Source organism: Anabrus simplex, chromosome 7 (genome assembly GCF_040414725.1).
Source record: "Anabrus simplex isolate iqAnaSimp1 chromosome 7, ASM4041472v1, whole genome shotgun sequence".
NCBI classification, from domain to species: Eukaryota; Metazoa; Arthropoda; class Insecta; order Orthoptera; family Tettigoniidae; genus Anabrus; species Anabrus simplex.
The window spans coordinates 171,673,775-171,690,433 of NC_090271.1; the positions used below are offsets into that span (position 1 = coordinate 171,673,775).

The 16,659-nt window shown below is 36.3% G+C and overlaps 1 protein-coding gene across 1 annotated transcript in view; it reads right to left on the reverse strand.

The window, feature by feature from the left end:
* The window catches only part of LOC136877423 (uncharacterized), a 105,441-nt gene that overhangs the window by 58,827 nt on the left and 29,955 nt on the right, over window positions 1-16,659 (reverse strand). The window contains exons 4-5 of the mRNA XM_067151445.2: window positions 14,658-15,236; window positions 4,198-4,335 (exon numbers count right to left, since the gene is read on the reverse strand). Coding sequence (XP_067007546.2) covers window positions 4,198-4,335; window positions 14,658-15,236 — 717 coding nt within the window. The remainder of the gene's footprint in view (window positions 1-4,197; window positions 4,336-14,657; window positions 15,237-16,659) is intronic.

Below are 16,659 nucleotides of genomic sequence, written 5' to 3' on the forward strand. Positions count from 1 at the left end.
ATCCTCTTTTTTAGTACTTCTAGTACCCTAACAAATTTACATGGCCATTTGGCTGTACTAAAACTATTATTATCAGTACCCTAACAAATATTATTTCTACCTGAGATACAAGTGTGATTCCTTGATAATTATCATGTATCTTCTTGTCCCCCTTCTTAAACAAGTCTCCCTCATGCCCTCCTTCCTTCTATATGGGTCTCCATCAACCGATTAAGCATCCTTCTCTCTTCCATCCCCTTAATATGTTTGAACCATATAAGTTTACCTCTCTCCATTCTGTCATAAACCTTTTCCACTTATTTCTTTCCTGACATCCTAATTTCTTACTCTGCCTTTCTCATATTTCCTATCATACTGTAAAATTTAATTTCACTGGCATGGATTTTATTTTCCTGTCTTTTTGCGAGTGTCCAGATACTCGCTGCATATGCCCATAGTAAATTTTATACATTACCTCTTCACACTTCATTGGTACTTCTTGTGTTGATCTTCCATTTCATAAGCCATGCTGCTCTTCTTGTACTTTTCCTTCCACCTCTTCTAATTCTCCTTTCTAGTACTTCTAGTACCGTAACAAATATTATTTCTACCCGAGATACAAGTGTGATTCCTTGATAATTATCACGTATCTCCTTGTCCCCCTTCTTAAATAGAGCTATTATGCCTTTGCTCAAGTCATTTGGTACAGATTTTTCTAATTCCAATATAAATGGTCCATTATTGAAAATGATAAATTTTCCAATAACAGACCAATTACCATATATTGGAATTGTGAATTTACTCATTCAGGACAAATATTTCAAGCTTCCTAAGGGAATATAAATATGTACCACAGACACTCTTCAAATACGTCTAAGCCTATACAGCCATTGTAAACCAATGAGTCCTGCTGCTCTTATCACTTACACACACAATTCGTCCAATCCCACCGCTTTTCCCACTTTCATTTGTTTGACAGCAGTTGAGTTTCTACCTCTCCCATTGTAATTTCCCTCTCAAATTATGTCTCCTCACAACTCTACCTCTCTCATCTCATCTCCACCCCTTCTCACATTCAGGAGTTCAAAGTAATCTTTCCATCTATTCCTTATCTTCTCTGGTTGCATTATTCTCTCTTCTTTTTCCTTTTTGCCTGCTTTGTGTATATTCTTCCTTTTCTCTTCCTTCTTACAAGTCTATAAAGCATCCTTTTACTGCTATGCACATCCTTTCCAACTCTCATGTGAACCCTTCCCAGCTTTTATTCACTCCCTACTTTCTTCCACCTTTGTTTCATTTCCTAATGCTTTCTTTCATTTTATCCCGATTTCATTATTGCCATTCTTTCATCTTTTACACCCTCATTCCACCATGGGGTCTGTTATCTTTCATTCTTTCTGCTAATCTGCCACCAGCACTCTGCACAGCTTACAAATGCCTTCTTGAATATGTCCCACTCCTCTTCCACACACTCCACCTCAGTTCAGGGTATGTGTTGTCTCAATTTATACTGCAGTTTTTCTTTTACAGCAAACTCTATTATATGAGCTCATCACCAGACAAATTTGCACGGATAACTGAAAACACAGATAATACGATTTTGCTCATTTTAATGCACAATGAAACTTTTAATAATATAGAACATACAATACTGTTTGAAAATGCAATAATGTTGAAGAATTAACATATTCAATAACCACTTGTATCAATAAAGTAGGCCAATATAAAAATTACAACTTCTACTGTTGGTAAAATACTTGAGATACTGGTACAAAAGTATACAAAGTCCCAATCCCATAATCATTTGCTAATTTCTTTACTGATTCTCCTTTCTCAGACTTGTCAATTAATTCAAGCTTTAGTTTTAAAGTTAAAACCACTTTCTTTTGCTTCGTAGCTATGACTTCCATCACAGAACACAAACAAAGAACTGCTATACAGTACATTGTTTAGAATTTAGTTTTTGAACAAAGCATGCCTCCAGCACACTTACAGTCGAGAGTGTGCTGAAATTTCAAGTGCGCAGTTCACATGTATTCAAAATGCCACGACAAGAAATAAAAGAAAAGAAATGAATGAATTTTTGAGGGTAAGTCACACCATTTCCTCACAAATGTACTGTGTATAGCAGATAATTCTCTTTGAATTTCCAAGATTGTGATTTTGGGAAACCGGAGGCCAAATTATTTACCAACTCGGCCGGTTAATCCAAAGTGTCAAAATTATGATAACAGTTCCATTACTGTAATGTTTAAACAACAGTTTATTTTTGGTATGAATTCTGTTCTTCATCCCATGAAGATCTGCATGAAATTCCTAATATATATTTTTCAAATGGATACGTCCATCCACACTGTAGATGACCACATGAATCAAGAAGATAAAAATACTTTCTTCAATAAAAGAAAAAGTTCTAAAACAATGATACAGTATCAAACCTGAATTATTAAAATATTTAAAAAATTATTACAAACTACACAAGAATAAAATTAAAACTGAAAGACAACCAACAAAAATACAAATGTGTACATAACATGGGTAAAGAATCCTTCAGAACCATAAGGGATAGATGTTTAAGATTCTCAACTGTTAATCCCAGGTTCATGATGAAGGAGCTTGTGCCCTTAAGAGAAGGTTCCTCTGGGTCCAAGAGAACGTCCAATGCTCCCCATGTGTAGCCAACTGTATTGCAGCTCCCACTTAAGCGAGAGAGACATACACAGTAAGCAGTTTTCTTCTCCTCATCGACCAGTGACAACTGCTGTGTGTTCTCAAAGAGTAATGTGGGATCCAACAGAAGACATTTCTCCTCGTTGCAACTGATAGCAACAATATCCACATATTTATTTGATCCATCTTTTGCGATGGAGTGAACTACTTCATTCACTTCCCATTGAGCTTTCCGTAGAGCAGTCGCAAAGTACGAACATACCTTGTGATATCGGGTATTTCTCTGTAACTCTCCATTTGGACACCGACAATATATGTCCAAGAGTCTCAACTTCTTCACAACCTCAATAGTGACATTGGATGGTATCTGGTGACTACCCCAGAACAGCTCTTACTGCTGATGTACTGCAGGGCACTTTAAATCGGTTAGTCCACTCAAAAGACGAAAGAGCTCTCCTGTCAGTCACCCATGAAGTAGCCTTGGGATCATCTTTCTTTGTTTCTACTCTTTTACTTTTATGTGAAAGATGACACCAACTCAAACTCATTCCTCAAAACATTGACCAGATGTTGAAAAATATTCCTTATTCAAACGAAAATCTAGTTGTTTGAGAGCATCTTTGTTTTAGCTTTTGTGTGTCTACAGTGGAAAAGATGTTGATCATTTATCTAAAGCTAACGTTGACAGAAGTTGAAATTCTGGGTGCAAGCCTTCATTATACCTAATCCTCAAAAATTTCAAGGCGCATAAAGCTTGAACGGATAATTTATCAACGTCATTTAGAAAGCTTTCAGGAATATTGTTTAGTGAAGTGTTTTGGAGCAAATATATTAATTCTACGCCAAATGAACTGATTTACAATATTTAATTTCTGATCAGGCTTAAGAAGTGTTGAAATTGACAAACTGTTTAAACTGACTGATAATCTGATTAATTTAGAAGTGTCCAAAATAATTTTTTCACCAAAAGTTACTTGTAAATATTTTGTAGTTTCCCCCTCTTTAAATGCATTCCAATTCACTGCCATCTGGCAACATCACATTTTCTTCAGTCAAAATACCTTTCTGACAGTTTATAATTTTACATTTTGATAGGTTCACTCTTAATTGTATTTTTCAGCAGTTAGGTTAATCAGAGACTGCAATGATTCTATGTCCTTTCCAATGAAGGGTACGTCATCAGCAAGAGCCAACAATGGCACTTTCTACAACCTGACACTGTTCAATATTTCCTAATTTATTAACTCTTGCACTGACCTAAAACCATCAAAATCAGTAGAATACATAAACATACATTATAAAGTCACTAGAAGTAATAAAGAATTAACCTACACCTGAAACAAATGCTGAAAACCGGGAGAGACAGAATTCAAAGATTCAATGAGTCACAGAAAAGTTTTCTAGATGAATGGATACCTGTACACAAGTTATAACCAGAAAATCAATAAAGAGATGCTCTGAAATACAAGAAATCTTACACCGTTTTCCTACAATAAAATTGAAACCCAGGGGGTTTATTTTATTTTTTATACATACTATTATTCTTACCTGTTATATTATAGACACCTGGTTTTATCTTCATACAATGAAAGAAAGTTCCAGACCCATTACAGAATATATCTAAATGAAAGACTTCACCAGCTGGCAGCCACTGTTTACCCTTCAGAATGACATTTGTGATTGGTGCTGGAAAGAAAGGACAAATACTGTAAAATGTTTCACAAAGAACAAGAAATTTAAATCCTCTGTTTAGATATAGATCATTCAATTGTAAGATATTAAACATTTATAATTAAATATTATAAATTCAGTGGAATTTTACTAGTAATAATCAGGTTTTTGTTCCAAAAGGTGCACTTAACGTCTTAACCCCTTCCCAGCGTCAACCGCTTATAAGCATCAAGGTAATTATTCACAAGTTGCGTGAACCGCTTATAAGTATCATCCAAGTTTGTGTGTTTATTACAGATTGCATAAACTGCCTGTGTCAAAAGTTTATAGATACTTCTGACATCTATTGGCCTTATTTTGCAACAAAGCGCTACATTTTATTTCCATGGAATATCGTATTCCGTGTACAAGTCAGGTGGCCGTGCATACATGTTTTCCATGCAGTCAGCAGTCGAAGTGATATGGCTTCTGCACTAAAACCCCCGTGTAAATTTCAGCAAACAGTGATACTGAACGAATGCTCTTGCTTTGTGATGAACTTGAAGACAAAAGTGGTAATTATCCTTCCGAATCAAGTGGTGAATTCCATGAGACAGACACTAATGTGAAGAAACTGAAGACGTTCAGACTGACTGGGTAATGTTTGGTGGGAGTCCGCACAACAGATTTTACCAGCAATTTTGGGATTCATGCTAACTTTGGGGATAATCCCAAACCACTGACAATATTTGAACATTTTCTTAGTGACAAAAAGTTATTTGAAGTAAATTTTTTTTTAAATGCAACACGTGGAAAATTAAAACTCAGTTAAGGAGTTAAATAATTGGCTCTTCTAACAGACAAACAAGAGCAGTGAGTAGACAGAACACCGTGGTCATCTTTGTAGAATTCCAGAAAATATACTATGACTCAATTGACAATCTATTTCATGTCCTAGAGGAGTTTGGAAAAGACATGAAAATGAGAAAATCATAACGGAAACTCTGACAGACACCTTCTCAAAAGTAAAATTCTTCGGAGAAAACTTAAATCCATGTCAAGCAAGCAGATGGATTGTCGTAAATCCTCTTCAACAATGTAATGTAGAAAATTATGAGAACCTGGAAGGTAAAAAAAAAAAACAACCTCTGAAAACGGAGGGAATAAATACACCTCAGGAGAAAAAAAGGTCAAAACCAGAAATTCAATGACTGGGCTTTTCCTGACATTCTTGCCCTTGTAGTCCAAAACAGAGAAAATGCCAAAAGGATGCTGGGTAAAAGTCTGCCCCCTATAAAACATGATAGAGAGAGAGAGATATGTTTACATCGAGTGAAGGCACGGGAAGATTACAAGGACGGAGAAGAAAAAGTAGCTGGGAGAATGGATCCAACCAAAGAGACTGGATAAAGGAAATAGGCAGAAAACTGGAATAAGTCTACAGACTAATGCAGAACAGGTACAATGAATGGGTAAATATCCTACAAGTCCAAAATTAAACACTGGAACACAGAAGTAAAACCAGAGGGACTATATGGAGTATGAATGGGGAGCTACAAGAACTGCAATAACCCGAGAAGGAAAAGAAGTCCTGTGGCAAATTCTACAGACTCAGAAAACTAAAGACAGGATATAGAAGAAAAGGAAAAACTAGGACCTCTATAAATAAACCAAAAAGACTGTGGATTCAATGCAGAAGGAAAGTTGAATTTAAAGACATTTTGTGAGAGCAAATGAAGACGCTGACAAAAATTATCTTTGAATATACAATTGGATTAAAGATAACCATTAATTGGGTGGAGGACATTAACAACTACTCACAATAGATTGGAATCACAGCAGAGTTGATCTATAATGCAAATGAGTTGAATCAACAGTCTCAAAATTTTCCAAGAGAGTTAGCTAAATAACAGGCTCAAACTGATAACTGAGGAGCAGACAAGGATAAGAAAAAAACAGTACTGATTTCCAGTCACATGGATACAATATGTACTGGAGTATCAGGTTTACTAAAATATTGCATTTCACAAGTATCAGCCACTTGCAGGCTGATGACCTAGATGTTATGCCCCTTAAAAAGTCATCATCATCATCATCATAACCTAGGCATTTTAATTAATTAGTTTCATGAAATGTAAATAAGTTGTAGAAACAGAGACAGAACACAGCTAATTAATTTTGTATCTTTCAATAAAAAAAGCAAAAAAAACCTCATTCCAGACTACTCTCAATCTTTCTACATTTGAAACCACATCCCTTGCTTTTTTAACAGGTTTCACTAATCAGCAAAACTGCAATGCTGAAGTTCTCTGACAGTTAAATGCAACTCCTTGACACGTCTGCACCAACACAACCTACCGAAATAATCAGTCATAATGCTATTTATTAAATGGTATTGAGTACAACTTTTTAACCACCACCTTAATAAAAATTACTGCAACTGAACCGTAGAAATTGTACCCAGCTATGGTAACGAATAAGACTGTACAGCCAGCGTCTCGATGCAGATTGTTGGGCGGTGCTAAATAACTATCCCCTAAGGTGACCAATGGCTTCAGACAGATGAATTTCCTTAAGTAGGGTGATGGTCACCTCAGTGTAAGAAAATATGGTGGAACCCAATGAATGGCATCTGACCCCAGGTTAGGGGCAGCTACAAAAGGAATCTGCAATCCATGTTAGGAGCAGCCTGATCTCCTGTTGGTAGAAGGTCTAAAATGCCTTTTGGAGTAGTGACCCCATTGTAAAAACAGCTTAAAATGAAAATGGCAATTTTAAATCAGCCTTGAAAAAGGCTACAGTTGTCCCTGGAAACAATGCACAGTTCTTATACTGGGGGAATTGTAAGAAGTGGGCAACCAGTAGAACACATTATGAAGGTAGCAATAATCAACCTGAAGTCATTGACTGGAAAGTAAGAAAAGGTGATTGACTTCATGGAGAAAGAGAATAAAGCTATGATGGGATTGAGAAGTGGAGAGGGAAAAGAAAGAAGAAATTGAAGAAGGTATGCACTCTCTACTGCAGTGGAGGACATGAGGCAAAGAATCTTAGATGAGTATATAGATAAAGTGGATGGCATAAGTAATAGAATAATAAGGTACAGTTAGGAACAAAGAATGAAGTAAAGGATTTCATCTAAGTGTATGCACTCCAGACTGGATGCAAAGAAGACATGGACAAATTTCTGGAGACATTGGAGAGAAAGAGATTAAGAATGTGGAAGTGACTGTCAAGGGAAACAATAATGCAAATGGTGGATTGCAAAAGAAAAGGAATGAAGGAAGCAATTGGAACTTGAAATATGGACAGAGGAATGAAAAGGGAAAGAAGTTGATGGAGTTGTGCGAGAAATAGGTTAAGTGTGGGCAATAAGTGGTTCAGGAAGAGGAATAGTGTGAAGATTACAAGATATGGATGGGGGAACAGAAGGACAAAAACAGTAAAAACAGTGAAAAGAACAAATTGTAGACAGCTGTTAGATGTAACAGTCTTGCCAGAAGTAGCCTTTGCTGCAGAACATAGTGGTAGCAAAATTAGTGAAAATGAAAGAAATGAGAGAACAAAACAAAAGTATGGAAATTAAAAGACATGGAACTAAAAGAAATATTCCAAAATAAATTAAAAAACACATACCCAGAACTGAGGTGGAATGGGAGATATTGAAGAAGGCTTTGTAAGGTGTGCAGTGTGTCCTTGTGGCAGAACAGCTGACAGAGTGAAAGATAAAGAGACCACATAGTGGAATGAGAGGGTAAAGGAAGCAGTGAAAAATAAGAAAGCATTGCAACAGTAGAAAGCATCAGGAAATGAAAAGATTGTGTAAGAAAGTAGTAAATGAAGAAAAGAAGAAATGCAGGGAAAGATTTACATGAGAGTTGGAAGAGGATGTGTAGAGTGGTAAAAGGATGCTATATGGACTTGTAAGAAGGAAGAGAAAAAAGAGAATCTATGCAAGACAGGTGAAAGGAGAAGAAAGGAGAGAGAATAATGCAACCAGGAAATATGGAAAAGATTGAAGGATTACTTTGATGAACTCCTGATTGTGAGTAGGGGTGGCGTACAAAGAAACAGAATCCATGAATGAAATCACAATGGATAAGGTATAAATTGCTGTCAAACAAATGAAAGTGGGAAAAACAGCATAAATGGATGAATTTTGTGTGAGGGAGCAGGGACCCCACTAGTCTACAATGGCCATATACAGTAGTTTATATAGATGTATTTGAAGAGAAAAATCTGTATCACATGACTGGAATAGAGGAGTAATAATATCTATATTTAAGAAGGGAGACAAGAAGATATGTGTTAATTATAGAGGAATCACACTCATATCTCAGGCAGCAAAAATATTTGAAAGGATACAAGAAAAGAGAATGAAAAGAAATTTGGAAGAACAATTACAAAAGCAATATGGCTTTTGAAACAGAAGATCAATACTAGACCCCAACTTCAGTATGAGGCAGTTAATGGAAAAACAATTGGAGATACGGAAGAGATATGGTGATAGCATTACGATTTAGAAAAGGCTTACAACAGTGTACCCAGAGCAAAAGTATGGAAAGAAATGCAACAGAAAAATATTTGGAAAAAAAAAAATGTGCAAGCAAGGTACAAAAATTGTTGCAGCAGTGCCCAGACATGTGGGGTAACCGTTATAAAGATGCCTGTGTAAAAATAATCTGGTCATATCATTTTAAGAAAGGTAACCCAAGTATTGCACTTTGGAGAGAACGTTGCTGGTAACTAAAATCACTCCACGACCAAAAATCACTAAATTACACGAGTTTACAGTAGTCATGATTGAATATGATCAGAACATACTCATAACAGATGGACACAACCATAATAATATTGTATTCATATTACTTATACTTCACAGGTTCATTAAAATAAGGCTGGCTTGGTTGCCAAGTGGTTTAAGTCAAAGAATTGCCAAATCGAATTACTAGTGGCACAATATCCTTCATACTGCAAGGTATTAATTTTATAAGTAAAATAAGCCTGCAGTGCAAAAATCTGCCAACAGGAAAGTTCTAACCTTTTAACATGAAATAATTCTCCCCAAGTATTTTGTGCCTAGTAAAGCAAGTAAAGCATTACTGCTGCATGGTGGTTGACAGTTAGGCTATGTGTGTATCAATGAGAGTATTGTAAACAATGGAAACAGAAGACACCTCTAAAACTATGAGGAGTCTTAAACGTTTGAGATAACCTGAAGGATATACCAGGGAAATATAAGAGTTTAATGTAGTCATATTTTTCTACAATCAGAACACAACCATAAATATTGCATTTTAATTACACTACACTATGAAATACTGGTCAAAGCTACATTAACAGATGTAGTAATCATCAAGAGCCTAAGGCACGTGATATCATTTACTGCAAGTGCCTTAAGGGGATATAGAATCTGATTTTTGTTCAAATTTTCAAAAAACAAATTACCAATATTTATTCCCTGAAGCCTCGCCTTTAAAATGGTGTATTGAACATTGCTCTATCACAATTCTAACTATGCTAAATTTAGATGTTTCTCATAAGTGGCGTGGCACGATTTTGTTTGCCAGCTGTCATGGATAGCTATCTTTCAAAATTGTATGTATGTTGACAATGCGTATGGCTTTTTGAATAATCTTCCACTAGCCCTTGGCATTTAACTACAAACTGAACAATGATACTTTTCAAAACACAGCTTACATGTGATGCATGTATACAAACAGTAAATTCAAAGAATAATAAGTGGAGACAAGCGACCATCGAATTCATGCTGGCCAACAGGGAAACTTACAATATCACTCTCACTACTACCAATATGTCTCACACTGCATACATGTCACACTGGAAGGCGAAATATTTTAAAACATACATACTACACTATGAACCACCACAGAAACACGCAATAGTGATTACTTCACTCCATATAGGGTTGGCATCAGGAAGGGCATCCGGTCATAAAACAAGGCCAAATCCACATCTGATAATGTTGACAACTACGTAGCTAAAAAAGCAAGACAGATCATTAGGGGTGCCAAACGAAGACTGCAATATGCCTTCAGATGTGGTAACGATGATGCAAACTATGGAGCAGGAATGTTTTAACTTTAAACTCAATTTCCTGAAAATTTACTTTTTTTTGCATTCACGGAACATTTTCCCAGCTCCTGCTCAACCTAAAACAATGAAACTTTCAGGATATGTTTACTTAAATGTTTTACATACATGAAAACAATTTTATGTAGATCTGTAGTTTCTTCAAAAATTTATTGGTCATAATATATTGAAAAACGGTGATGAAAAAATTCTTAGGTAAAAAAAATTATATTTCCCCCAATATTCCTGTTTAAAACATATTATCGTTTCAGTATACACAGAATAGCTGTTACCATACAGAGTAAAAATTTGGGTTATGTACCTAACATGGTTCCCAAGAAAATGTTCCTATAAATTAACATTGTGAAGATAGGCGATTCCATATCCCCTTAAAAGCTGTTGCAAGCACATACGACCAACTGAATCCTTTGTTTAATAGTGTGTATTTTTATTTATTTTTAATTTTTTAACTTTTTTTCTTTCTTGTTTAGTAATGTGTTTTTTTTATAGGTATCTTATAGTCAGGGGTCGAAAAATACCGGGCGCCCAGTCGCCATGGCGCCTGAAAATTTTTACCTGGCGCCTAAATTTTCAAATTAGGTTTTGAAAATTTATTTTTTGAAATCCGGAGTTCCCTTACATGTACGTTCCCATCACTTTACAAAGTAACAAGGCGTGTGGTATTTCACGTTGTTTTCTGTAGCTCATATTTTAATATGTGCAATAAACATTTTCTGTGCTTCTGGCAGTCTTGAATTCTGTAATTGCTCTTCGTACCTTGGAACTGGACGTTTCAGTTCTGCGCGGGAGCTGCCTAGCGGTCCCCGTCCAACAATTATCCTTACATGTGGACATCGAGTTCCATTACAGATGATCAGCTATCGGTAGCCGAGTACAAAGATCAGACCAGAGTTGTGGAGAAATGCAGAGAACTACTAAGTGAAACAATTCCACAAACACTACATTACCGCCATCCTTCCCGTGACTAGCCGTTCCTCAACTATTGCCGCCTAAGCAGTGCTGATAAATTCCCGTGGAATTCATTCTTTGCATTTAGAACATATGGAATGACGTGTTTATCAATTCTTGTATTTTCACCGAACAATATTTATACTTTTAATTTAATTACAGCATCTTGGTATTGAACGGTTTGCACTTTATAAATACGGTTGTGTTTATTCCTGTGCGTTTACGGAAAATTTGCAACGGAGCATCAGACATCGAAGCTCGCGAACTCGGAAGCCATTTACCGCTGGTGTATTTTACGTTTCTATGCTATACTTGAGAAAATCGGCAAAATGAAACGAACAAAACCGCACAAATTGACTGATGTGAGTAACAGTGTCTTCTTTCAGATTTCTTCATAAGTAGGGCCCGTAAATGTAACACAAAGTGGTACAAAAGGGCGTGAATGTGAGAAAACACTTGATGGAAGTGCCGACTGTAGAGTTCAGGACGACAATGACCAGCGTGAAATTTATGGCATTCAAGACAATGATAGGTCAAACATCAAAAATACGTCGAAATTTCAATTTTCAGGCAAACGGAAATTTCAGCACTTTCAGCGAAGTGCGTAAAGAAAATGAATGCTAATGTTACAGCATATGAATGCATTGTTCATGGCATCTTATTATATTGCAAAAAATAACAGACCCTACACTGATATTGAAGGTTTGGTTACATTGTTAAGCAAGCTGAATGTTACTGATTCAGAGAAGTATGAGAATGATACACAATGCAGAGAATCGTAGCTTGAATGACTACCGTGGCTGTGCTATGAAGAAGGAATTGCGAAGTGTAAATTATGCATTAACTTTCGTAGTATTGCCGACAAACATTCTAAAGGTGTATCCGGATTTTCAGGACCATTTAAACTGGAAATGTTTAAAGCAAACGAAAAATTCTATCCTCACTCGAAATGTTAGGAGGCTGAAAAAATGGCGTAACAGTCCCAAAGTGCCTTGGCCTACCAAGCGATCGCTGCTCAGCCCGGAGGCCTGGAGATTATGAGGTGTCGTGCGGTTAGCACGACGAATCCTCTCGGCCGTTATCCTTGGTTTTCTTGACCGGGGTCGCCATCTCACCGTCAGATAGCTCCTCAACTGTAATCATGTAGGCTGAGTGGACCTCGAAACAGCCCTCAGATCCACGTCAAAATCCGTAACCTGGCCGGAAATCGAACCCGGGGCCTCCGGGTAAGAGGCAGGCACGCTACCACTACACCGCGGGGTCGGCAGGAGGCTGAAAGTTTCATGAAAAATCCTGAATGTGCACTTTTAGCGAGGTGCGTCAAGAAAATGAATGCTAAAAAAACCAGACCCTACACTGATTTTGAAGGTTTGTTTGCATTGTTAAGCATGTTGAATGTTACTGGTGGGAAATCAAACAGGCACATGTAGTGTAATTTTAAAAGATGCTGCCCTTGAAGGTGACTGGTGATTATTTGGGTTAGTATATCTTAAAATATAAATTTACATTCTTATATGAAATGAGACTATACTACTTAAGGTCATATTTCAAAAATAATACGTAGCTTTATCCTAGTCTAACCTGTGGTGTTCATAATGTATATTTGTGAAAAATGTGCTGGCTCCTGATGAAAAGGGGCTGGCTACTGAATTATTTCTATTTTCTTCTACCCCTGCTTATAGTGTAATATTTATATTTAACTTGTGAGTTCAACAGACTGGAAACCTTTTAAGTTGGATTCTTGAAAGTGGATAAAAGCATTTTCTACTATTTTCAGTTGTTATGCTGCACCTACTTGAAGTCTTTGCCTCTGGACTGTGAGATTGAGAAGCAGTTAATTTATCAATGGCTTTGGCTAATACATCGATAAATGGAGTTGCATGCAAATTGAGACTCTCTAGAAGAAACTGATTTTCTTAAATTCAGGTCACATTCCTCATCCATACCTACTTGTTTTGAATTTTAGGATTGCTCTTCTTTTTAGCCCTTAGCACTCACGTGGCAGGCTATGCCCGACAACTAGAATATCCTGCATAGATCCTACATCGGGCATGCCCGACATGATTTTCTTCCATAGCTATAATTTCTTTGAAATCAGGCTTGTGCGAATCCTTTGAAGACCACGCAAGTTTGTAAACAGACGTCGTTTGGCAACATGGCGTCGTTCAAGCAGCATGAGAAGGAAATTGCCAGACTTTTACATGAAAGTGATGTCGATTTCAGTGATAATGAGAGTGATTTTCAATTAAGTGATGAGGAAAATATTGCGGAACGAGATTGTGTTGGTTAGTTGAGTGAAGTTCCTGACAATGAGAAAAGTATGCTAAATGCTGATGGCTGGAGGGAATACCATGACAAGGACTTGGAATTAAAAAGAACCTCATTCGCAGGTATGTCAGGTTATAAGCCACCGCAAGGGACTAAACCTAACAGTGAACTTGACTTTTTCCAATTATTCATCACTGACGAGTTATTGTCGGAGATTGTACGTTAGACTAACTGGTATGCCAGTGTAAACATTCAAAAGGTTACGCCCCTCAGATGTCAGTCTAAATTGGAGGTCATGTATAGATGTTACACTTCCTGAATTGAAAACATTTTTAGGCGTAATCCTAAATATTGCAATGAACAGTAAGCCTGAATTACGACGTGAGACAGTGTTTTTTCTGCAATACTTGTAGAAAAAAGCCTGGATTACATCCTGGCGGGTGCTTTGAGAAGTTTCACACAATGCACAATTACAGATAAAAAGTGTCTGTCTAAGATAATTTCAGGCTTAAAAATGCTGAACATTGCACCTGAATATTATATTGTGCTTGTATTATATTTATTTTGTATTTGCTTCAGTAGATTTTTTATAAATATGCCATCCATATGTTTGTGCTGTCTCTTATCCCTCTGCAAGCAGGTTCTTAAATGGAGCTGTAGAGGTAGGAGTGTTCAGAGAAAAAAGAGGGCTAAGGGTTAATGTTGTGACCTTGTGTAAATACGTCTGTAAATTCAGAGAATCAGAACGTTTTTTCTCCTTGAAATAGAGTTCTTACACAGGTCGCAAATAGCCAAATCGTTATTTCTGGGATCCTTAATTAAGGTATAGCCCCAGCATTTGCCTGGTGTGAAAATGAGAAACCATGGAAAACCATCTTCAGGGCTGCCGACAGTGGGGTACGAACCCTTTATCTCCCAGGTAATTTTCTTATTAAACTGCTTCACACTGAAGAAAAGTTTATGAACAAATACATCTTATCAGCCTATCACATTAAATTCATTCAATTAATAAAAGAACTGAACCTTACCTTTTACAAAGAGTTCTCTTCGGAAGTAGCCATACACTTTCGTGATATCACGTGGAATAATGGAGGAATTTAGGCACACGAAGGGAAGTTTAACAGTTTCATTGTTAAATATCGTGCCATATTTGCTAGTATATGGGACTGAAGTATTTTTAGTTAGTATGTAGTTTACTTCAGTTACAGAAGATAGAAAGTCTACTGAAGTACTATTGGGGGAGGCAGCTAGGCTTGTAACATTACTGTGATCCGGTGAGACTGGGGTAGATGAGATTGGCTCCAGTGTAGTCGTAAGTGGTGGCACTGTTGTATCTGGTATTTCATCAAATGATGCCACAACTAAAGCTTCAACATTGTAACTTCTCATTTCAGTATAGTTAAACAAAAATCTAAAGTCTGTTGAGTAGCCGTAATAAACACAATCAACAAACCAATATGTAAATATACTTGTAGCATTCTTTGCCAAAAACGTAAAGTCTGGAGGAGACAAAGATATTTTGTGAGAAACTTCCGCTGCATTGGACACAAAACCATCTGTATTCCTGGTACCATTCTGTTTCAGTTCCATTTGTCCATTCAGCATATCTGTCAAGAAACAGAACACCAAAATTCATTAATTAGGACTATAAAACTGTGAATCAAAACAGGATTAATAATCACAACTCACCAAGATCAGAATGACAAAAAGTAATACCTATCTATAGTGGATGCCCTCTTAACCAGCCAAAATGGTGAATAATGTCACTTTTAGTTTCCACGGTCGAGATTGTCAATGCAACTTCCCATCCCGTACTACTTACGGTCAAGATGCAACTTATTTCATACTACTTACTGCCTGATATATATTTCAAAATGCAATGTATTTCACATTTCTTATCACTTATAATAGTTGAGGTCATTTTTAGTCAGTTCATAAGCCTAATAATATATTTCAAAATATTGTTTAAAACATCTTAAATTAGATACCATAAACTGCTGGATAGGCCATTTATTTTAATATTGTTGGTTTAACCCTCCGTTTTGTTAACCCACCACGGGTCTGGTTCTGAGAAGGCTGGTTAGGAGGTATCCACTGTAAAGAAATCACAATTTTGTCTGTATACTTAAAATTTTTGCCACATACTTTGTTTATATCTAGGATTCGGTACACAGAAGTTGAAAACAGGGTCAGTTAAATATTTCTTTATGAAACAATAAAAGCACTGTTACCAGTACTTCAAAGTTTTATTAAATAAATAACATTACAATGCATTTGAGACTGTTCATCATCATCAGTTGGCAAAATGGCAACAGACATTAATCTACTTCATATACAATGGTTTACTAAAAATATTACAGTATTAAATTTAAGAGTAAGAGCTATGTAAATTATAAATGTACTACTGGTATATTTATGTTGAGTCAACTGTAAGTGTGTGTCGTTTCAGAAACACACAGTTGTTCCTAAATCTTAAGGTTGTTTTTTAATATTCATTTTCTATTTATCATTAAGCATGTGCTGTGGATCTATTATGTCCTCCAGAGCAGGAGGGAGTTCATTATTCGCGCTAAAATCACACGCTAATAGCACGTATTTGTATTCTTGTGCAAATAAGAAAAATCAGAAAATAGAATAATTTTTTAACTATTTTTCCCTTAATGTGGAATAGATTGTACAAGTCTAGAATGAAAATAAAGAGAAAATAAAAAAATTAATCTATACCAAATATCAAATTGCTTTTTAGTGTATTTGAGTATGAGCAGAAGACTTACTAGTAACAGTATGCAATTCAAACCCAGATGAAAGAAAGTGAAAAATGTTATGTCATGCTTGCGTTAACTCCAGTTCAGACAGAGTTCAGCATATTTGCTACATACTGTCTTGAGTTGTTGTGGACCTCAACGAACAATGTAGATAGCGAGCACGTGTTGTCTCATTACAACACAATGGTTGCATTTGAAAAAAAGCAATGCTGAAGTACTGACAATGCTTTCATTTAAACAATGAATTTGTATTGTGTGTGAACCA